The sequence below is a fragment of the Excalfactoria chinensis genome, chromosome 2 (assembly GCF_039878825.1).
Source record: "Excalfactoria chinensis isolate bCotChi1 chromosome 2, bCotChi1.hap2, whole genome shotgun sequence".
NCBI classification, from domain to species: Eukaryota; Metazoa; Chordata; class Aves; order Galliformes; family Phasianidae; genus Excalfactoria; species Excalfactoria chinensis.
Window position 1 is genome coordinate 31904045 of NC_092826.1, and position 24364 is coordinate 31928408.

Consider the following 24364-nt stretch of genomic DNA (forward strand, 5'->3'; position numbering starts at 1 on the left):
GAAACTCTGATTTCCAAAAGCCAGTTCTTCATCACATTTGGTTTATTTTCAACATCCAAGGTCAAACCGCTTTTCAACCACAAATGATCTCTTCAAACAGACAAATTATCTTTCCTCAGCAAGTTCCTATAATTTTAAGAAAGTTCATTTTGTTTTGATACAGGTTTATTTCCACAGATTAGAGGTTGGTCCCACAGATGCTCTGTGAAAAGCAGAATTATATGTTGAAATCTGGAAGCAAAGCCAGTAGTCAGAAAATAAGCAGATCATTACAGAACATAAAATTGCTGACAGAATTTAAAGCATGAATAAATACAATCAATTTTTCACTGTATTTGCTCACTGATTAAGAGTATTTATTTCCAAGTATGGCAAAGGAATTTACAAAAGTTAATCTTGTCGTTTGCAAAACTCCATCACAAAAAAAAAAATAAAAAAATGCCAAATGCATTCACTATTCAAATGCTTATGCTGATAACTGAAGATCAATACTGGAAATACAAAGTGGCAAAATGGGAGAAATTTTGTGTACAATGATGCGCTCCATCCAAGAAGATCTACCAACTGATCGCATTGTTACATTCAGACAAACAAAACTGAAAAAAATCACGAGTTTGAAGGAGTGCTCTTATTGTAATTCTTTTTTTTTTTTTTTTTTTTAAAAAAGTCCTCTGCTTTCCCAAAATTTACTCTGAATTTAGAAGAGAGTAAGATGAGTAATTAATTTTATCAGAATACCTCATGATTCCCTCCTGCCAAACTGCAAACAGTAGCTTGACATCAAACTAACTATATTTCTTAGACAGATGTATTGCATTATCTGGGGACATGTTACCAAAACAAGATTTAAAGATTAGAAAACTTATCATTTTGCAATGAGAGAACCATGCCTGAAAATCTTCTCATCATCTCTCTCTCTAATGTGGAATCAAGAGAAAAGAAAGTGAATTATAAGAAAAAAGTCCATAGAGATTGCTATGGTATTCTTAGTATAATTATCCTTCTGGAGATGGGATTTACCATACTGTCATTCATGAAGATCTTTATGCTATGGCTTAAAGCCCATAAACAACAGCCTGACAGTTCAAGATGGCAGTGATGAAGTCACTGAAAGGAGCCTATGGGTGATCAAAAGGGACTTCAGGAGACTGGGCTGTTAAGGAATGGTGCAGGAGTATAGGCAGCATTTTCCTCTATTCCTTCAGTGGCAGAAAGGGATACCGAGAGGCCAAGGAAAACTCATCTGATGAATACATGGCTAAGAAGTTGGTACTATCACTGGAATTTTGGTGTTTTCAACCATAGGGTAGTTGTGAGAAGATGATAGAACAATTTTTGGCTCAAAACTTGTTCAGTGGCACCCATCTGAGTCTAACCTGCCTGGCAAGTGTTTGTGGTTTAATGCAGTAAGAGAAGTGCATGTGGCTAGGCAATCAGGAGAAACGATTTTTGGTTGCTGCTCCTTTAGGGCATCCAGGCCTACTTATGGGGGTTGTCTCAAACAAGTGGACCATCATACAGCCAATGTGCATACCTAGCAGCTCACCATGTGACAATTCCATGATCAACTGCATATTACCCAATAGGAGGAGCACTTATGATGAACATGCTGTTGCTCTGAGAACTAAGGCAAGCACCATTGTCACTCCTGATGAACCAAACAGAAGTGTCCCTGACAACAAACTGCTGTCCCTGGCAACCAAAATGACAATACAAGGATAAAAATCCAGAGTTCCAAGATAGAGTGGGTAACCCTCCATCGAATGAGAAGTCACTGACTGACTTGCAGCCCCCTGCAAATCAACAAGATGTCACTGGATCCCTAGTGGTGACAATCCTCACTCTATAAGGGACAAGCAAGGAAGGAGAGGAGTAGGCGCTACCCTCTTCTCAAGGAAGAAATAGAGCTTGAAGAGCTGCCCCTGAAGAATGGCCACAAGTAAGTCAAAAGCCTTTGAGTGAGAGAGACTGAGACAACAATGGGAGCCGTGTGGTTGGGGTCTACTACAGGCCGCCTGATAAGTGGAGCATGTTTATGAAGCCTTCTTCCTCCAGATACAGGAGTCACATACACATGACCTCTTCCAGGTGGAGGACTGAAACATATCAGACATCTGCTGAAAAAGTAGCATGGCAAGCTAGTAGGTGATCCAGTGTGCTCCTGGAATGTACCAAGAATAACTTCCTAAGGCAGGTAATAACACCACCAAAGGGATGCAATAATGGACCTGCTGCTCAGTTATGTGAGTGAACTGATTGGTGACATCAGGATCAGAGGCTGCCTGGGATGTAGTGTCCATGCAATGGTGGATTTCCCATGCCTGAGGGATACTGGACAGATAAAGAGTAAAATCAGGAAGCTTAATTTTAGGAAAGCCAGCTTTCAAGTCTTCAATGAGTTAGTCAACAAAACCCACTGGGAATCTGACCTCAAGGGCAAGGAGCAAAGTAGAGCTTGCAGATATTTTATGCAGCTTTCCTTTGGGCACAAGAGTTCTTCATCCCCAGGTGGAGGAAGACATCAAAGGAAGTTAAGAGATCAGCATGGCTGAACAAGTCCTGCTGGTCAAACTGGAGAGCAAGAAGAAAATGCACAGGCAGAAAAAGCAGGGACAGGTAACACAGGATGCTGTTAAGCTATGTTTAGATGGAGTCAGGAAGGCCAAAGTCCAGCTAGAACTCTTGCCCAGCATTTCAGTTCCTTCTTCAAACTGTTGCCTTTTTCTCATCACAACTTAATACTAATTATCTAAGTGCTAATACAAGAAAATCTAGTATACCCAGTTTGTTCAAGCTTGAATCCAATAGCTTTTATATTCCTAGAATATAAATTACTAGGGACAACTGCTTCTGACTTCCCTGAGTTTAAAGCATTTGAAGCCAGACCCTGTATGATACTGAATGTAGAGAAAGAAAGTTTTAGGGCTGCTTCAATATTTTTCTGCTTCAAGCCACTCAGCAGTGGATATGAAGGGGAATGTCGAAAGTTCTCCTCCCTTTGTTGGAGTAAGCTTTCTGATGTCATATGGAAATCCTTTGGAAATAAAGAAGTATACTTAACTCTTTTTCTCAGCAAGCAGCTGTTTCTCACATTTGCTATAGTTTTATGTCAGTTGTATTATGACAGCAACACAGTAATCCTACCAAAAAAAAAAAAAAAAAAAGAAAAGAAAAGAAAAGAAAAGAAAAGAAAAGAAAAGAAAAGAAAAGAAAAGAAAAGAAAAGAAAAGAAAAGAAAAGAAAAGAAAAGAAAAGAAAAGAAAAGAAAAGAAAAGAAAAGAAAAGAAAAGAAAAGAAAAGAAAAGAAAAGAAAAGAAAAGAAAAGAAAAGAAAAGAAAAGAAAAGAAAGAAAGCAGCATTCTAACACAGTGGGGACACACTGTAGCAGGTTGCCAAGAAAGTTGTGGGTGCCCCAACCCTGCAGGCTTTCAAGGCCAGGCTGGATGTGGCTCTGAGCAGCCTGGTGTGGTGTTTGGTGACCCTGCACATAGCAGGGGGGTTGAAACTAGGTGATCATTGTGGTCCTTTTCAACCCAGGCCATTCTACAGTTTTATGATTCTATGATTCTGACTATTCTGACTAAAGGGACAAGAGCTTTTGCTTGCCACCACCAGCTAAGATTCACAGGCAAGGTTTACTGTGGGAATTTAGCTAGGTCTTTAACTACCAATTTTATGCCTTCAAAAATCCTCCCTCTGGCAATTAATTAAGGTTGTTGAATTTTGATCAGTCATCACAAGTACACAGCCCACTCAGCTGTCCAGTGAATTACACAGACAGATTCAGGGCACTTGCTTCTACTTTTAAACGTAATGACTCTCCTTGCCATCAGGGTGCTGGAACAACAAAGTAATTGGTCTGAACACGCTTTCACAGTCCTTCAGAAATTCTCCACAGCCATAACTACTGCCATCTCTGATCTGCAGCAAATCTAGATGGGGGCTGTTTTTGCTGGCACAGCCAGTCTCAACTGAAACACTCACTCTGTCAATAGCTTAGTTTTTGAAAAAATTGGAAGAACAAAGAACCTTCTAATTGCAAGAAAGTTCCAGCATGCTAGGATTAAATGAAATACATTGGCACAAGCCAATGCAACATCATAATGCAACTTTATACTTATTTTAATTAGTATTATCATCTTGCATTAGGCAGATTCCCCCAAAGTATGACATACTTTACTAGGCTTACACCTTATGGCTTTTACACACCTAAAATATTAAACTGCTTGTCATGTTTAAAAAAAAAAAAAAACAAACAAAAAAACAAAAAAAAAACCACAACAAAAACAAACAAACAAACAAACAAAAAACAAACAAAAAACGGATTTTTTAATTGCCCGTATATATACAAAACCTTTCCTTGTCTTTTACACAGTCATCTTAGATTGTATTTGCCCATCATTCATCCCTATGGCAATTTTGCAACAGCAAAACAGTAAGAAATGAGAAATGGAAATGACCATCCCAGCATTATAGCACCTGTGATGAAAAAGCCACCTCCCAAAATGTATCTATACCATGCTGTAGTGAAATTAAATCTTGCTTTCTGTCTATAAAAGGTATCTCCCACAGCAAAGACCTTCTGCTTGTGATATTATGCTTCATTTCTAGTTTACCAGGAAATTAACTTTCTTTCAAAATTAAAAAACAACACGCTGCTAAAAATTCATTGGATTTTAAAAATGCCTCTCTCTTTCATACGCAGTTCTCAGTAGAACAGTTTCATTTGCTGCTGCTCTCTTGCAACAGTTACAATTAATGCAGTACATAACATTTCTCTGTAGTATAATTCTTCAGTAGAAAGCAATTTTAAGACTTTGATGCTCAAAATTCAACCACAAAAAAAAAATTAAAAAAAAAATCATTTTCAAAACAGTACATACTACGTGAGTTCAGGTCATGTTGAAACAGCAACTCCTAAATTACCTGAGTTCTGCACTATTCCCAAGGATTTATACACCAGCTAAAAAACTTCCAATATCTTCATACTCTACACATAACTGAATTATAGAATAGGTATTCTGATGAGAAAAAAATAAGGTCTGAAACTTCAGAGACTTCCAACATTTTTACTTTTGTGTCCCTTAAATAATTGCAGGAAGAAGTAACACAAAATAAGAAGTTGATGCTTAAGAAAGATTTATATTATTCCAAAGGCACAACATGCATCTTACAAGTCTAGTGCATTCCTAGTCTGAAGAAAAAAGAGGAAAAAAAAAAACCAAAAAACTAGTACTTAAATATACGCTATATAGTCATTCTTCAGCGCAATGGTAGTTGCAAGTACGTAATGCATTTTCCTAAACATCCAGAAGATGGCCACAGAGATCCCAACAGCCGGTTTTCCTACATACCAGTCAAAGCACTCTGGTTATTCTGGTTTTCACATTCATGTTCAGAACTCAAATATCCCCACCAAGGTAGCCATGACTAACTTGATAAAATTCATTCTTAGGATTGGTCTAGGCCAGGGAACTTGTGGATGGCTGGACTGTCAAACTCACAGTGTATCACAGGTTCAATAACAAACACTAGGAGAGAAAAAGCATTATTATTCTACCATTATTCTAACAGTCCTCCACCAAATTGCTGCTTTGAGTATGAAAACAGAAATACCTTATCATACATATATCAACTGTCCAACAGAAAACTGCCACACTGCATTCTCTCATCCACTGTAAATCAGAGGAAGCATGTTTCCCACTGGTGGGCAAGGCCATCTCAAATGTACTTGCATTTCTCACAGCAAAACTGTATGCACAGGATGGTTGCCATACTACTGTTGGCAAAATGGTAAATTACTGCATGCATGCATCATGCAGTAAACATGAGGTAGATGGAGATTGCCTATTTCACACCAAATCTGGATTACAAAGGATAGAAAATGGCTGATCTGTTTGCAGTTAGAAAAATGTCTCCCCTGATTTCAACAACACATACACAGGAACCAACCAGCTCAGTCATTTGTGTGCTGGAACACTGTAATAGATTTGTTATTGACTGGCATAATAAACATTCTCATATTATTTATTCACAGAGAATCATTTTATAGCTTTCCAAGCTAGCCCTATTTTCTCCAGTAATAATTTAATGCTTTTTGATGCTAGTGAGGCCATATATCCCTACATCATTAAACAACTATACATAAAGTTTCTGTAGGGGAATCCATCCCAACATCTCAAGCCATTCCATGTTCCATTCTATCATAAAGTCGTAGCCCACCTTCCTGCTACTCTCTGAATGCCAACTGCTTTTTCCTAAGGATTAGAAAGTATCACATATGAGACTGAAGTCGCACAAAGCCCAGTTCTCCAGGAAATTCTTAGCAAGTCAAATACCGCTCCAGAAAAGGACACTATAACTCATAAAGAGACTCTCGTTCTGAAATTTCAAGTACAATGGATGAAAATGGAATTTACCTTAATAACAGTAATTTAAAATTTAACATCTATAGGAAAAGAATATGATTATAACTGAAATCAGTAAGATCTCCCTGTCATATAAGCCCCATTCTATAATTGAGCTGCAATAATTATGTTCACATTCTTCCTGTTTCAATCACAGAAGATATTATTTAGTATTATTACTCATAAATCACACTAAAAGCAAATGGATTTTATAAGCAAAAGTAGTACTGGATAACAGCTGCAGTACTGAGATAAAATTATCTTCTTTAAAGGTTTGATTGAGCTTATCTAAAAATGTCGATCTCACAATAAAACACAAACACTGATCTCACACAAAAATAACACAATTTTAAAGTTCAGGCTGAACAGAAGGAAAAAACCTCCACAGAATACTGATGTTTTGTGGTTCAACTAAAAAAAAAAAAAAAAAAAAAAAAAAAAAAAAAAAAAAAGCATATTTAGGACTATACGGACTTATCACACATAAGTCATTTTAACAGACTAAAGTGCATTTAGAGTGTATGACTAGAAAAAAAAAAACAAAACAAAAAAAAACAACAAAAACTATTATGTCCTAAAACAATTCCACCTGAAAAAAGGTGGCTGATAAAAGTCCAGTACCATATCATGCAGGTTTCGTTCACAATTCAATCAGCATCAGAAATATCCAGTTTCAATGGGAATATTTAGAGGTCCTTGATAGATGTTAGCAGCATTCCACTCAAGCAAATTTTCCATAACCAATCTGTAAATCGTTAATAAACTTTATCTATAGAGTAGAAGCTAACTGGTGAAAACCATTTTAATGTGTTTCAGAGACTGCGAAATACACTGAAGTAGTTTGTGGTGTATATCCATTATCTCACATCCCACACACTCACAGACTCACCCAGAAACAGATAATATATTTTAGTACTTTGTTAACAATATTCTAATCATTTTTTGAACTAGTTGTACCCTTATTGTTACGACTTTGATTCTTGCTGCTTATCTTCTTCTCCATATGATCACATTTATCCTTCTAAGGCTATAATAGACATAAACAGCAACTAATTTTGATATTATGATTAACATCAGCTGGAGGTACTCTGGAGGGATTCAGAGCTCTTTCATTCTTGGAGATATTCAAAAGGCCTCTGGATATGCTCCTGGTAAACTGGTGCTAAGTGCACCTGCTTGAGCAGGGGGCTGGATCAATAACATCCAGAAGTGTCTTCCTTCCAGTCTCAACCATTCTGCAATTCTGTGATTCTCTATGGTACCCTTACAACAATATTTCCTACTGGATGCAGTTGGCTTTCTAATTTACAGATTGTTTATTAACTGATTACTCCCCCTCTAAGTAAAGACATAAAGAATACTTTTTTTTTCTGTTGGTTGTAGCTAGACATCATTATTTCTGGGCTTCCCTCAAACAGAATTAGATGGGTTCCCAAATAGCTTCAGTTAATGTTAACTTACTACCCTTTTTCTGACCCTAGAATGTCTGTTAAATTCAAAGCAAGAAAAACCTGTTTCTTGCCCTCTAATTTTGAGTATACACATGGATTCAGCAAGAATTCATACATTAATAAAACATAGTTAACTCTGATAAATGTCTATTTGTAACTGCAAAACATACCTATCTCAAAGTAGAATACATTAAGCATCATCAAATGCTGTTACTATGTGTAAATTGAAATGTCCAATATGTACACATTTTCATTATGTACTCTAGTTCATATATATGACGTAAAGATGTTCACAAAGCAGTCAGACATATCTACTTTGAAGCAAGCTCTTACTGATTTAATCCTTATTTTCACCCACTTATAAAACATAATTCACTGTTTTCCATCTTTGTTTATGTGTCTTTTAAACCTTGGAAGAGTGGGGATTAAGACAGGTCTATTTATGAGCAAGAGTCTCAGCTATGCAAGAGATTTAAACTGTGTTTATAAGGAAAAAAGGCCAGAAATGAAAATAGAAGAGTATATATCTGAAATAGCATAAATCTTCTTATATATGATCTGCAGAAGAAGGATAGTGACAATAAAGTGTGACCTCTCAATAAAAGAAATATGTATAAGGGAAATGCAGTATATACCTGTATGCTGTTTCATTAACTAAAGTCTCTCCTAAATAATTAACTTGATAGTTCAAAATGCACCTCAGTAACACACAGGTCATTGGAGAAGCAAACAAAACCCAGATCTTCCACGTGGGTTGCTGCTGGGAGGAACAGGTGAAAATTGGAACATCAGCAAGGAAGAGAAGAGAGCTGATGAGGACAGCAGTCCAGCAAGGAGGACTGTAAATATGTTCAAGCGACCTTGCAGCTAGGAATATGCAAAGTCTGTTGAGTAGTACTGTGGAAAAATACATATATTATAGCTACTGCTGTTTGTCCTCTGTGTGTTTCACAAGTACAACATTTCTGTATAGATAATGTAGGTTTGGTAGACTTGGAAGTACTCTACAAGACATATTTAAGCTTGGTATGTCTCTACCAAGTCTTGTCTTGGTAAAGAGAAGATCAAAACAGTGATGATTACAGCATGGTGGTAAACCTTTGATAAACAGGCATAAACAGAAGGTCAGGTATCCTCTTGTATGGATCAAGGTTAGCACTGCCTGTGTCCCCACATGTGTGCCTTTGCCCAAGTACTGCTTTGGGGATACCCTCAGTAGGAGAAAGAACAAAGATATATTTATCCTGTGTTTCAGCCATGGGTTTGCAGCTGTTCCTGTTGTCTTCCTGTGCCAACTCACAGTTGACCACTTTAGGAAGGTATATTTGAGTCACAAGGTCCAATGCACCATAATTATGGCAATACTAACTTCCAGTCTCTCAATATGCAACATATCTTTAGCATTAGATGTGAATTCACTTTTGTGTTTTTTTCTATCTACTGGAACACAGAATTACGTATTGTCTTGACGGGACTTGGGAGGATGTATGTTTTGTGTGAAATGTATACGTTTCTCTCAAAGGTGAGATTTGACAATAAATAAAGCAATGGAAACTAGAGTTTAATTCATAGCCTATGTCAGCTGTATAGGAGGCAATGAAGTCTGTGGAGTCCTAGAATCCACTACAAGATCAAAAGCATTTCTTTAAAACCTGAAATGAATTCCAGAACTTGATGGAAAAATCATTTAATTTCACATGTTCAGCTTCAGGTGACACTTTTCCCTGTTAAAAGTACTGAAGAATTAAATGTGTTGTAAAAAGCCATTGTATGTCGTGATCCATTTGCACACTCACACAGTTATTTGTTGAGCTCACTCCACTGCCTGTCACATACTGCTTGGAAACAAGGTTAGTAGCAAATGTAGATATACAGACATTATGGAAATGTCTGTAAGAATCAAAAGCATTGACTAAGCAGGTAGTAACTCTGAAGAAAGTAGCTGTAAGAACCTTTCCAAGCTTTTAAAAAATTCACCATAAGTGATATTTTAGCCCAGAACAGAATGAGTTTCACATCTTTAACTTTGAATGCTCTATATATGTCTCTTCATTGAATCCTTTTAAGATATTTGCTAAATACAATTTCAGTTCCCCTTAGGGAAACCATAAGATTCATTTTTAAAATTATACCTTTTCTTTTTCTTCCAAAATTTTCATATATGTCATTTTGAATTTTTATTTTATATCATCCAAATATGGAAGAAATCATAGCAAGGGAAAGAGTTATTTCCTGAAGTAAAAAGTGAAAATCAGGAGCACAGAAATTGTAAACAGTACATATAGTTGAGAATTAATCTAACACAAGTGTTTAAATGATACAACCAAAAAGCCTAAAGTGAAAATGAATAACTATCAAGGAACAAAAATAAATTCACACAAAAAGGTACTACAAATACACTAGGAAAGGAGGACAAAGTAAAACGCAGAACTACTACATCAAAGATAAGGGAAACAAACAATGGACGGTACAAAGAAATCTCAGTATTTAATAGTTCCACTGCTTCGATCCTTACAACAACAACAAAAAAAGATAGTCACCAGGTTCCTAATGGTAGCGATTCTAAGATGGGTGAATTACAGGCCAGATGAGGGAAAGTTGAAAAATATTTTGATAGCTTAGATATATTCAAGTTGGCAGAATCTTGCGATCTTGCTAGACTATCTACCAAACTAGCTAAAGAAATCTTAGAACCATTAGCAACTGTCTTTCAGGAATGGAGAACAGGAAAGGGCAAATACCACATCTTTCTTTAGAAAAGAAAAAGGGAAAATGAGGAATTACTAATCCGTGAGCCTACAGGTGATAGCAGCAAAAATATTTGACAAAATTGTTAAATAAACAGTTATGGACTTCTGATGGACAGGAAAGGTGATAAGAACCAGCTGACACAGATTAATCAAGAACAAGTCATGTCAAATCTCTCTAATTGCTTTCTCAACTTGGAAACATGCCTAATGAATAAGAGGAAGAAGTAGAATACTTAAGCTATTATAAGACTTTTTTTTTGCTATCCTAGATGATAGTCAAATCAGAGAATTACATTCTAGGTGTAATCACTGCTAGGAAGATAAACATCTGGTGGGAAAAAATGCACTTACTGAGTAGCTTTCAAGGGCTGGATGTCAGATCTGAAATGGAATCATGAAGAAGTCTGACAATATTTCCAGTAATGATCTGGATGAAGAAATAGAAAGCACATTCATGAAAGTGAACGTTACATCTAGTTGCAAGTGAATTAAAGCACTCTGGGGGGTAAGACTAAAAGTCTGCATTACCTTGGCAAATCATCAGAAAACATCAAGTATTAGCAAGAATTAATGAAGAGAGTATCATTTGTGAAATAACTACAAAAATCTGATTCCAACAATATTGACCAGGTATATTCACCTCCAGACCAAGCACAGGACTCTGAAGAGCAGCAGCATTAGAAAACTTCTGTTAGAAAACTCTTTGGGAAAAAGAGGCACAGAATGCTGCTAACTATATGTTAGATATGAGAAAACAAAACCTTATTAGAAGCTACACAACACTCAGAAGGAAAGACAAAAGATCTAGGAATGAGACTGGATTTATATTCTATTACTGGACTCTCAATGAAACCGAAAATAAGTCATTTCTGAATCTGTGTTAGTCCTGGCTACAAGGATAAAGGTTTGAAACTGGCAGACGTCACAGTAATACTGCCAGGCAATGGTGGGGCTGCAAATCAGTGACCCAGTCAGAAAGAGTTTCAGCTCCTCAGAGGAGAGAACACAGACAGACTAGTTAATGAGAAATGTATTTGAAGAGAGTTCTGTAACAACACTACTCCAATTAATATAAGTAGGAATTCTCAGACTATAATTCTTGCAGGGAATGAGGGCATTTGAGCAAACTAGTTTTAGTTTTTGACCCAAATTGGAAAAAAATAAAATAAAATCACAAGATTATTCACAAGACAGATATCCCATTTTTCATTTAGCTCTGTTTCTGACACAATTATCTGCAATTTCTTCATTGAATCAAGAAGTGACAGGGACAAAACTTAATGAGAGTAGAAACTAAATAGTTATAATTCAAACGTCTCCCAGATCATGGCTCCCAGATCACATCATACATAGTTTCCATGCACCTTAGTAGAGCACATTTCACACTTTGATAATTGTTAGCAGTGCTTGCTTCCATCACATACTTCAAGCTAGCATCGTATTTCAGAGCTATTCCTTTTATGAGCATGCTATTCATATTGCTTCTGTTTCACTATGTCTCTTAAGGGTTAATCCTTGAGGTTCTATTTTACAAAATAATTGGTTACCAAGTTTCTGATTATTTATTTGAGATGCTTTAAACTACCTGAAATGTTTCTGAAAATTGTAAGGAATTAATTAGGATCAAGGCCATGAGGTCTCATCTCCATCAATATGATTAAGGTTTCACAAAAGGTTAACCTATCTGTTAACCTCTACAGGAGTAGCATCTCTGTTGCATGTTCCTGCCATTTTCCTTAGAAACAGGTTCTTGTGTTTTATCACTTTATGAGCGACTTCAACTCACTAAGCTGGCAGAAATTAAATACAAAAACAACAACAACAGCAACAACAAACTAACAACAAGGTGAAGGGGAAGTAGTGTCAGGAAGTAGGAAAGCTGCTAAATTGCCCTAGATGTTCTGCAAACCTCCTTGACTAGAATCCAACTGCAAATGTGAGTGAACTTACTCTTAATTGGATAGGAGATCACCTTTTTGATATATACTTCCAGATTACAGTTCAGGCCGTATGGTTACATTAAAAAACTAAAATCAATCAACTTACTGCGAGAAAGATTCTCAAGGGCTTTTCCAAGTTTTTTGCTCTCTTGAAGAATATGATTTAGCTCATCAAAATCATGGTTCTCCGGTTTTGTCCTCCAATCCCACTTAGGATGCTCTATTGACCTTGGCACTAAATATACACAGATATATACATGAAGTTTAGATTTGATAGTTCAGACTCCTACAGGAGAAAAAAAATAGCTGTACAATGTGTTTACAAGCTCAAGAATCTTGAGTGGAAATTGTTTAATTATCTTCTTACTTAAAAGCTGGAAATATTTTCTTTGGTCAATGTGAAATAAAAATGAAAACATCTGTGAGCAAATACATACTCCGGATGACTATTATGACTGAATTAATTGGCAATAAGCAATAGATAATGCTAACAATTAAAAAATAACAAAAATTCTGATACTTACAGAAAATAAACTTAGTCTTTGGGAAATTCAGTCCAAAACTCTGTTTCCTACATGTTACTTACTACTGAAACCTTTGACTAAAATTCAAAATAAGTTTTTCCACTGCTGAGCTAACCTCACGTCCAAATGCAGAGATAAGGAGTAGGAGTTTCTGAGGTATTTAGGACTCACAATACTTAATGCCACATCAATGAATGTGAACATTCTGAACAACTTTCAGAAATGGGAACAAAAATAATGTCTCTGGATCTACTGACTTCTAAACTAAAAGCAACTGTCAGGTTGTTTCCAAACACAGCATTGCCATGCTGAGAAGCACACACACTGCTGTGAAGATGATTATGTTTAGTTCACATTCGCAACAGAAAGAACCAGATGCATTAACCAGTGGTTGATTACTACTCCCCTAAGAATAACTTCAAAAATAAAGCATACAAAGATACATTCAATGCCTGCTGGCCAGCTTTGAAATATTAATTTTCAATTTTTATAGCTGTTAACTAATTTATGGTTACAAACATCGTTTTCATTAAACACTACAAAGAAAACTTGCAGACTCCTAAAGACTTTGCAAAAAAAAAAAAGAACAAAACAAAAAACAACAACAAAAAAAAAATACACACCAAAGGTATCTCATGATCATTTGCAATTTCAAAGTGCTTTTATAATGGTATGGGGAAATTTATCTCAGACTTTAAGCTTTGGTAGCCAGTACAAAATGTTTTAAATAACTGCTGTCATTGAAATTTGCCTTAGTGCTAAATGCCCTCTAGATGTATATAGAGTATGCTCTACTCTGGATCAACTCCACGAGGTAAAGCTGAGGTTAAGTCAAATGCCAGATAAGGAAATGGCACAATGCCCCATAAATGTAACAAAAATAAATATTTTTTTAAAAATATGATTCCATGTCCCGTGGCCATACACGAAATTATCTATAAACTGGACATCCAAACAGAGTCTGAAAATCCAGGGTTTATTCTGATCTGTAACTCCCATTTAGGAACCTGGTTAAGTTTTTCAGATACTAGTATATTAGACTGCAATTACAGACATTCTCAAAGACGGAAGACATTAAAATGGACATACAGAAAACAGACTAGGAAGAAAGAAACACAGGAAGTCTCAAGAAGGAGAAGGGAATAGAGTGGAAAGTTAGAGTGGAAAATGTCAGTCTCATTCTCCCTTACGTTCAAAGAGTCATGTATTTCTGAAAAGGAATTCTGAGGATGGGAACTAATGAACTATGGTCATTTCTAGTAACAAATAGAGGCCTTCACATACTAGGCCTGTCAGATGGACAGCTTACAGTTTTTTATTACTACCTTTAAAAGCTAATTCTTTACTTTAACTTCCTGTTTTAGAATGGACCATGTTCATTAGAATTCATGTAAATTTTTGCGTTATTGAAATTTCCCTCTATTCATAAATAACTTCAACTAAGTAGCACAATTTCAGTGTTTCTCATTTTTGCTTATTTTCCAGAAAACAAAATGTTACTTCTAGTATTTTTTCTAAATTTTTTGTAGTTCTACTAACTCCTAATACAAATACCTAAAAAACTTGCACAGAAATTCTATGAGTTAATTCCATTTTTACTCCTTAATTTAAATGAAGATCCTACGCACTTTAATTGCCTGCTTTTTCAATTTCCCTTCATTGTACCAACAAGATATTCTTCAGCATCACTCACTAACCTACTACCAAATTAACAGATTTTTCTTTCCATGTACAATGCTGCATTGAACTCACCATAGCACAGAAACCCCATATTACCACCAAAATACAACAGAGAACAATTTCATATAGTAAAACCACAAACAAACACATCCAAGGCTTGGAGCTTCCAGGCTGCAGAAATTTGCAGCAGGTTGGAGTGTGATATCACATCATTTTTAAATGAATCACATTTTTCAAAATCCGTAAGGACAGAATGTTTTGAGAAACAATATGATTTCCAAATAAAATCTGTCATGAGACCCACAACAGATGCTGAATGACACAAACACCATTTCCACTCAACAGCTGTGAAGCTTCCAAGGCTCAGCAGTCATTTGGTATGTGGACCAACCTGCAACAGGAACATGAGAATTTCAAGACTTTTGCCTTCGAAAGAGTGAACCAGTTCCTAGTTTGGTATGGTCTCTAGTTTCAGGGAAATGTCCCACAGACACCAGAATCTCACTAGATGGATATTGAGAAAGCAGTCAAAAGCCTGGCAGAAATTTTCTGTTTGTTGGTTAGCACAGTCTGTATATAAATAAACCATTTTGTACTTCAGTGAAAATGTATCCAAAACAGACACATTATGGAACACCTCTGTTTCAATAACTTACTTTATTAAGACAAAACTGAGGAAGAAGACATGCAGAATTAAAAACTTCTATTACTTCTAGAAGACCTAGTTCCTTTTAGCTACTTACTCATCCAAGAAATGATTGAATACTAAAATTAAAAACTCCTTTGTTACATCATGTGACAAGTGTCTCTCCTTTCAAGGCTCATTTTCAGCTAACTTTTAAATGCTTTGAAAATGTGAACTTGTACCACCCCGAAAATATGATCAACAAAACCAGCCTTTTCAAAGCAGATGGCTTTATGTGAAGCATGAAGAACACAAACACTATAATGACCCTTCCCTGAGATCTTTTGAAACACATCTTTTCCTCTACAAAGTTCATCGTATACCATTTCACATGTATCTCATTTTGCATTTATCAAAATCCATTCATTACATTCCAACTTTCTTCCTTTATTATACTCACTCATTCCTCAAATTCACATCAGTAATTTTAAATCTGTCATCGCATTTGTTGTTTTGAGACATTTATGTACTTATACTTGAGATTATCTGACTATCATGCAGAAGATCTATGAACTCTACTGAGAGAGAGCATTTGTGTAGAAATATTTAGCTTTTCCCTTTCTCTTCCCCTTTTCCCATCTCACCTTAGGAGAGGGCAAAAATATGCTTCCCTGCATTTCTGCTTTCCTGGTGTCGTCCTCCACCCACCACCCATCCCACATAAAACACCCCCAGCAAATGCACAACAACAACAGATTCATTTCTAAATTTGTTATAAATTTTGTCATATATCAGCTGACTATTGTTTTATTGTAGTAGAAGATAAGAATTGTTTCAGTATTGTTTTTACCTAGATATACTTGTTCTCAAAACATAGTTTGCAGTTATACCTATCACAAGGCACCAGGCCACATATTCATGCACACAACTTCTCATTGTAGGTGAAAAGACCTTCCTAGAGACTAGGAACTACATTTCATCAACAGTTTGTATGCTATTCTTACATCCCAAAGAACAAAAATGCAGATATTATTGAACTTAAAATTGCTCAGGTATTGAAATCTTGCAAGATCTTTGAGATTACAGTTCTTACTGTGATATCACAGCAAAACTCATTTACACAGTATCTGGATACTAGAAGGCTAAGTGCATGAAGGCCAATAGTAATAAGCAGCCAATTAGTGATTAGACGTATTTAACACCAAAAATGGCTTACAGAAACCTGGAAAGAGAACAGTGAACTGTAGTGGAGGGAAAGAATGACTTGTGAACTGATTTAATATGAAGCTAGCAAAGACATCAACCTACTTTGCCTAATAGTAGCTAACTGGATAGCAAGAAGTCTGTTTCATAAACTACTTAGAAACTTCAAAATTGATTATTCTTCAAATACTGATGTGATCATCCAAATATTTCATTGAATGGGCACACATGCACACGAACAGAGGCCCAGCGTCAAACCTCTTCCCTTGCCAGACAAGAACAGAAGCCTAGGTATATTTTTGCAAACAAGTACTCAGATTGCTATGGCACCAGTTTCCCACATGTATGTTTGTTTCAGGTATGACAGAGGTGGTTAACAGCCAGAAGAAAGAACTGGAAGCTTTCTAGTAAAAAAAAAAGTTGAAAGATTAAGAAAGAGAAATCTGAGCAAGAATAATATGAATTACACCCTGCACCCCTGCACATTTGCAGCCCGGAAGGACATCTACATCCTGGAATGCATCAAAAGAGGCAAGAGAGGTAAATGTCCCCTTCTACTCTGCTCTCAAAAGGCCCCATTTGGAATACTGAGTCCAGGCTTGGGGCCCGAGCGCAAGAAAGACATGATGATTCTGGAGAGGGTTAAGAGGAGGGCCATGAAGATGATTAGAGGGCTGGAGCACCTCTCCTACCAAAGGAAGCTGAGAGCTGACCTTGTTTTGTCTGGGAAAGAGAAGGGCCTAGAGAGATCTCATTGTAGCCTTCCAGTATTAAATGGGAGCTTATAAACAGAAGGGAGACCAACTTTTCACATGGACAGATAGTGATATCACAAGGGGGTACAGTTTTAAACTAAAATGGGGAGATTTAGACTATACATTAGAAGAACATTTTTTACTCAGAGAGTGGTGAGATACTGCAACAGGCTGCCCAGAGAAGCTGTGGATACCCCACCCTTGGAGGTGTTCAAATCCAGGTTGAATGAGGCCCCAGGCAGCCTGATTTAGAGGCTGGGAACCCTGCCCATGACGGAGTGTTGGAACTAGATATTCTTTAAGGTATCTTCCAATTCAAGTCATTTCATGACTCTATGATTTAATCAAGTTAAAAGCTCTAGATCATTAGTAAAAGACAGTTCTTTGACAAAATTGTGGAACAGAATATCTTAAAAGTGATGGTTTGGTTGATTTGGTTAATTTTGGGTTGATTTTCTTTGTGGAGGGAGAGGTATGTTGTGTGTTCTTATAGGGAAAGTGAGGAGACAGCTGAGGGGTTTTGGGGTATTTTACACAAATCTGGAAGTAAATCTTTATCTCTCAGTACGCCCCATATTATTTCTCAGTTAAAGTCCTTACTATCTCTTTGAAAAAAAACCTACAACCTTAGAATGACACTCAAAAATGTCTTGAAGGACAATCTGAAAGCACACAGCATTTGGAAAGTCTGGATAGAGCAATGAATTGCTGCAGAGCATGCTTGCTTTCCACTGATCTGAATGGTTGAAGAAGCACAGAGTGCCCACTAATTCTGGCATAAACCCAGCAAAAAAGGTCAGTATTAATTTGTTTGTTGGCAGAAAAGAAGCAAGATATCACAAGAAGGCACATTGCTGAAACCAGCCTGTGTGATAGCACTTAAAATGTAGTTCAAATGCACAAGAAAATTAACAATGTGTTTAATGTATTTAAAAAGCCACACAGACTTATTTGCAGAGGTAAAAAAAAAAAAAAAAAAAGACAGAAGTACATTCTTGGCCATTGCTTCTATAAACTGTTGTTACCCTGCAAAGACACTCACACACTCACTGATTATGAGTGACTATCCACATCTCCGAATATCTGTTTACCTTGGATTTTGACATTCTGTGGCCACCAGTATATTTTCCATTAACTCCGCTTAAATCTAGGCTTCCACATCTTGCTTTTCAGAGGAAAACCAGAAAGCTTTCTATTACTAAATACATTAATCATCTGGGACACTTCATTAAACTCAAATATTCTTAAAAGTTTTTGACATATTAAATAAAAAACTATAAAAACCTAGAAAAAAATAAAATGTTGAAGCTTGATGAAAATATTGGTTATAATTATAAATTCATAATGCATATGAAAGTGAAGCAAGACTCAAACTCTTCTAATATGTCTCTCTAGTCATTACAACTGCTCACAGTTTGCTTTCCTTTTTAAACCTAATGGAAAGAAAAACCTAATGAAAATAAAGACAGACTATGGGTTTAAAAATGTGCGCAAGTTAATAATGTAGTGAACCTTACATGACTTGGACTCCGGTGACGGTGGAGAGATATTGGACACGGCAAGGTCACTCTTTGACTTTTTAGGCTTCTTTGCATTTACCTGCCAAGGCTTATCATAACTTCTGAAATCTCTCCTTGTTCCTTTATTTTCTGTTTGAAGAATAAAATCCAGCAATTATAATCTTTACAGGGTCATTTTTAAAACACTTCAGAAACAATTAATTCTCTTATCAGTGGAAATCACAGACAGCTCTTTTAGCACTACTTTTCCTGATTTTTGCTATATTTCATATATTTTTTTTTGTTTTCCTAAACACTAAAACTGAGAAATTCCCTAATGTCATTTTATATTAACTTCAGTATCATAACGTTTAACAGCCTATGTCTGAAACTTTAGAATTGATATAAATAGTAAATTTGTCAAGCAGTTGACTACAAACAACTGTTGGAGATTTGTTATAGTCTGACACAGATAATCAGTCATTTTTACATGCAAAACCAACATTCTCAGAAATGTTTGTACCAAAATATCAAAGTAAAAATTTCTACTTTGGAATCACAAAAAATACTTTTTTTTTTTTTTTTTTTTTTTTTTTTTTTTTTTTAAATCTACAATGAGAAATTATCTGCAAGTGGAGTTTACAAAGTTGTAAAGCATATTAAGTGCTGGAATGATGGCTAGTTAAAATTGCCTGTAGTAAAATCAATCAAACAAACAAACAAAATATAAAAGCAACGAAACCCAGTAACCTCAATACATACAAACTCGGAGTATATAAAGGGAGATTATAAACAAGATGGAGACTGTGTTTTTATACAGGTAGATAGTGACAGGACAATGAGGAATGATTTTAAACTAAAAGAGAGGTATTCAAGGCTAGGTTGGTTGGGTGGACCTGATCTATTGGAATTGGAACTGGATATTTGTTAAGGTCCCTTCCAACCCACAGCACTCCATGATTCTGTTAGTTCAGTCTCTGTGCATTAAATTCAGTTTCTAGTGGACAAACAGGATTTATTGTACGCTGAAAACCACAGACTAGCACTTACACAGTAAATACATGAGAATCCAAGAAACAACCCAGGAAAATTGTGGGAAGATTACACTGTAGCCCTTTCCATCTTACAGAACATACCTGATGCTTCACTCTCTGCCCAAAGGGCGGCAGAGCCAGACAGTGTTCTTTGAAGCTGACCACGGTTCCCTTGTTTAGACTGAAGATGATCAATTAAAAATGGGATTGGCTGGTCAGGTGTCTCTGTTATCAGCTTGGTCATCAACTCCTTTAGAAAATTTAGAGAAAACAATAAAAAATAAATAAAATTAGAGGAATATTGTACCTAATCTTATACTTGACGACATAAAGAACCATTAACAAAAAACTTATTTTCAGCTTTTAAACAAACAGCTGGATATACCTGTCTTCAAACTAATACTATCTTTGCCTAAAGAAGTGTTAACATCTGAAATTAACTCCATCTCTTATCACTCGTCTGAATCATTTACACAAATTAACCTGATTCCTGCTACCTGCTAGAATTTACCCACAACAACCTGAATGCTTTTCTCTCAACTTTTCAGAGCCAGCACCATTTCAGAGGGGTGAGTAGCTCTTCTCTGACCACATAGCCAGGTTTCTTCTGCATGGAAGTCAGTATATCAGGAGAGCTGGTCTACCAGACATGAAACAGTAACTATGAATTCATATACATGAACTACAAGATCCAATCAGAGAAAGCTACTCTTTAAAGTCCTCCAAAACTGTATCACATAGACACAAGCAATTACGATATTACACTGTTGCAGACACAGATACAAAACACCCAATCTCCCATGTATTTATTGACACTTTATTATTGTTGCTGTACACAGTGGCCTCAAATTGCTGGACAAAAAGAAGCAGCTTCCTTCTTACTGTCCAAGTTCTTTCCTGGCTTCTTACACAGATAAGGAATTTAGAAGGAAGATGTGGCACTGTGTTGGCTTATATTTAGAGTGGAAATCAATTACTAATGTGGGCCAATATATTATATCAACCTACCAGAACAAAAATAAAAATAAAAATCAGGCTATAAAGAACAAAACAATCAAGTTACTAAGAGCATTACAAAGCTGCAACAACTCATCCAAAGAAGCTGTGCGTGCTCCATCATTTGAAGAATTTAAAGTTCAGTGGATGGGACTTAGAAAAACCTGATCTTGTGAACGATCATCCTATTCACAGACTAGATAATCTTCAAGGATTCCTTTCAACTCAAAATCACTCTGATTCTCTAATTTACCCCCAAGCACAAATCTGATCAGAACTTTCATACACTTCAGCCTCTACCTTTTACACACATCATTTGATTTTTTTTTTTTTTTCAAATACCAGTAGATACTTGGTATTAAAATCAGCTGTGTTGGAAGAAGACAGTTAAGAATGAGCATAACAAAAATGCCTCTTAGCCTTTAAGAGATTATTTGGATAATTAACTTAATGAACTTTAATTTTTTATTAGCCCCTAAGTGATCTGGTAGTTGGACTCGATAACAGTTTTGTAAGTCACTTCCAACTGGACTATTCTATTCTACCCACTTGTAAACATAACTCGCAGTATGCAATACTTGGACTATAACTTACTGTTCACAATACTTTCTGCTCTTTTTATTCAAGTACCAATATAAAAATTAGGTGTATGTGAAAAATGAAAGAGAAACAATTTTCTATTTCAGAAAGAGAAATTAAGCTTCAGAAGACAAAACAGTGTGATTTTCAGCAGCCATGCACAGGGAACAAAAGAAGTATAGCCCCATCTAGGCTATCTTTCGACAACGTAGGAAAATCCCTCTGACACACATCATACAAGAAAAATCCAGAAGTTGGAATAATTCATCTTTTTGTTGCTTAGCAACACTCTAACAGCAAACCTTTTTTTCGCTGCCAAAATGCAAAATTAGTGACAAGTGGAAAGACGCAATTCTGTGCTTGTAATGGACCACAATAGCAATAGGAATTCCACTGCAGAGGATTTTATTACCAAAAAGAAAGTGTCAATCTGTAACCTCTAAGATGCAATTTAAATCATTTATTTAAATTACGGTCTGAAAAATTAATTTTTCTGTTGTAGACAAATAAAAACTAAATGATAAAAACTGAGAGACATGCACTGATAATTAATTTTCTTTAGAGATGTGTGAGTGTTGGTAATAGACTACAAAATTAAATATAGCTTGAGAAAAGGTAATAAGAAGAGATCTACACATCAATGCATGACCAATGCTACTTGATGGTTGCTATCACTAAGCTACTTTTTATAGAGGGTGGGGGGGGGGAAGGAAAAGAAAAAAAAGGGGGGGGGGTCTTTAGTAAAAAAACAAAAAAACAAAACAAAAAAAACAAAAACAGATTTGATAAATAAAAACTGAACTATTGCAATGAAACTTAAAAACACAGTTGCACAGAAAGGTGATATGACATCAGCTACTAATCAGGACCAGTTTTTTATTCACTCTTATATTGAAAAAGGGACCTCAGTGATCTAGAGATCAGTGGTGTCCCTGAGCATCATCAGCTAAACATTGCCATTCTGTGACAGCAAACTCAGTAAGATTAAAAGACCTATAGGTAGAGGTTGTTTTTATCTAGCTGGAGTCACAAATCAGTTGAGCCAATACTGTACACATGAAGGAAAAGACAAGTTCCTTCTTTATGGGGAATTTTCATAAAATAAGTACACAGTTCCAAAGCATTACCATTTCTTTACATGGTGTCAAAGGACCTACCTCCATTCACCCAGGCTCCAACTTATGCTGTTGATGCCCATGATAATTGTAAAGATTAGACTGTTGTCATCCCTAGCGAGTAGGAGGTTAATAGGAAATAGGTTATTTGCCTGTCTTTGGATGTTTGGTTAAGACACAGCAGGGAGGGAAAGCAAAAAATTCACAAAGCCGCTAACCCTACTTGGCACTCAGCTCAAATTTTAGGTAAAACCCCCTTTTTTTTTCTCCAGTTAAGTGTATACTATACTTTAGGAATGCCTACAGTAAGGACATTCTCGTTGCAGCACTATTCCTTATTAAAAGAGAGACTGTCTTAAATTTCCATTCAAACTATCCAAAGCTCACTTGATGCTCTCGTGTTTTGCTCGAATGACCACCTAATAGACAGCAGGATAAATGTACTCCATAATACTGTAATATACTCTTACAAGTTTGAAATAGTTCAGAAAAGATGCCAGAGATGGGAAAGGTACTAAATGAAAAACTGAAGTTATAAAAATAAAACTCCTTTCTGGATAGCAGCAGTCTGATCTGACTCACAATATGTTAAGTAGAGAAGTTTTTACCAAAAAAAGAAAAAAAAAAAGAAAACAGACCATCTATTCTCAATGAAGTCGCCTCTGCACTAACAGTAGAATAAAAATGGCACACAGTAACTAAAGCTAGGGTTCATTTCTTGAGAAAAAATCAAGAGAGAAGTTTCGACTATGCATGAAAAGAGCACTGCAAGATGTTTACATGCCTCTAAAAATATTAATTATGTTTTTTTGCCTTTTTCCCTATTTCACCTAATTCAGAAAACAAATGAAATGTTGCCTATGTTTATAATATGTTTTTCCACATGCACTGTATCTTAACGATAGTGAATAAAAAGTCATGACAGACTGGGTCTCCAGGATGCCAGATGAACCCATCACACATCATATCTCTTTCCTCCTATCTTAATCCCACCGCTACAATTTCTCATTCCGTGTCCTTTCTGACATCCTTTTGCCCTCTCTATCAGCGGCACTCACTCAAACTCCCCCCTCCAGCTGTGTAACAGGCAGAGAAGCATGATCAAAGGTCAGTACGTATTAATTCCCTTTGCACTCATGAGAGATGCACAGAAAAGTGGTGAAAGGGAACTTGCAAGACTACTACAGATCCCAACACTTGGGTAAATAAGTTTATTTCTGCTGCTTTCTCAATGAACTGCCCCAAGTAAGATTCTGCAGGTTCTTCCCCATCCAGAATGCACCTTGAGCATGGTGGAAAAATAAAAAGGGGGTGGGGGGGAAGGGGGCGGAAATGTGAAACACATTCCAGTGGAATTCACACTCATTAATTTTACAAAACTATATTGCTATACTGTTTTAAAAAGTTATCAGTATTTCCAAAACAGAGATTCATGCACATAGTAATAACAGTGTGAAAGATTCTGGGGAGGGAAGAATGCAGGGGGGGTGGAGAAAAGGGGTTGTCACAGGAATGACCTACAGAGAAAAAACACCTGTATATCAGGACATAACTAGTGACTGAATATATTAATGTTTTATAAAGAGAATAATTGTTCACTGTTGTGCTGTCCTGAGGTCCTCTACTTGTTATTCAACATAGCCTCAAAATTCAATTTCCCTGTGATTGCCCATGCACTTAATATAAATTAAACAGTCTTCACAGTCTATTAATCATAGCCCCAATTACAGGAAGGCTCTAATTAGCTGTGTCTAAATGCACCTACCAGGTTATTAAGTTAATTAAGAGACATTCTATCTTACCTTA

At 36.2% G+C, this 24364-nt stretch overlaps 1 protein-coding gene across 2 annotated transcripts in view; it reads right to left on the reverse strand.

Annotated features, from left to right (window-relative positions):
* C2H8orf34 (chromosome 2 C8orf34 homolog) overlaps nt 1-24364 on the reverse strand; it is a 151914-nt gene that overhangs the window by 99170 nt on the left and 28380 nt on the right. Inside the window, exons 2-4 of one of the 2 annotated variants that reach the window (XM_072330248.1) lie at nt 19971-20118; nt 18853-18984; nt 12655-12783 (exon numbers count right to left, since the gene is read on the reverse strand). In XM_072330248.1, coding sequence (XP_072186349.1) covers nt 12655-12783; nt 18853-18984; nt 19971-20118 — 409 coding nt within the window. The remainder of the gene's footprint in view (nt 1-12654; nt 12784-18852; nt 18985-19970; nt 20119-24364) is intronic. The other variant, XM_072330249.1, reaches the window with a different exon arrangement.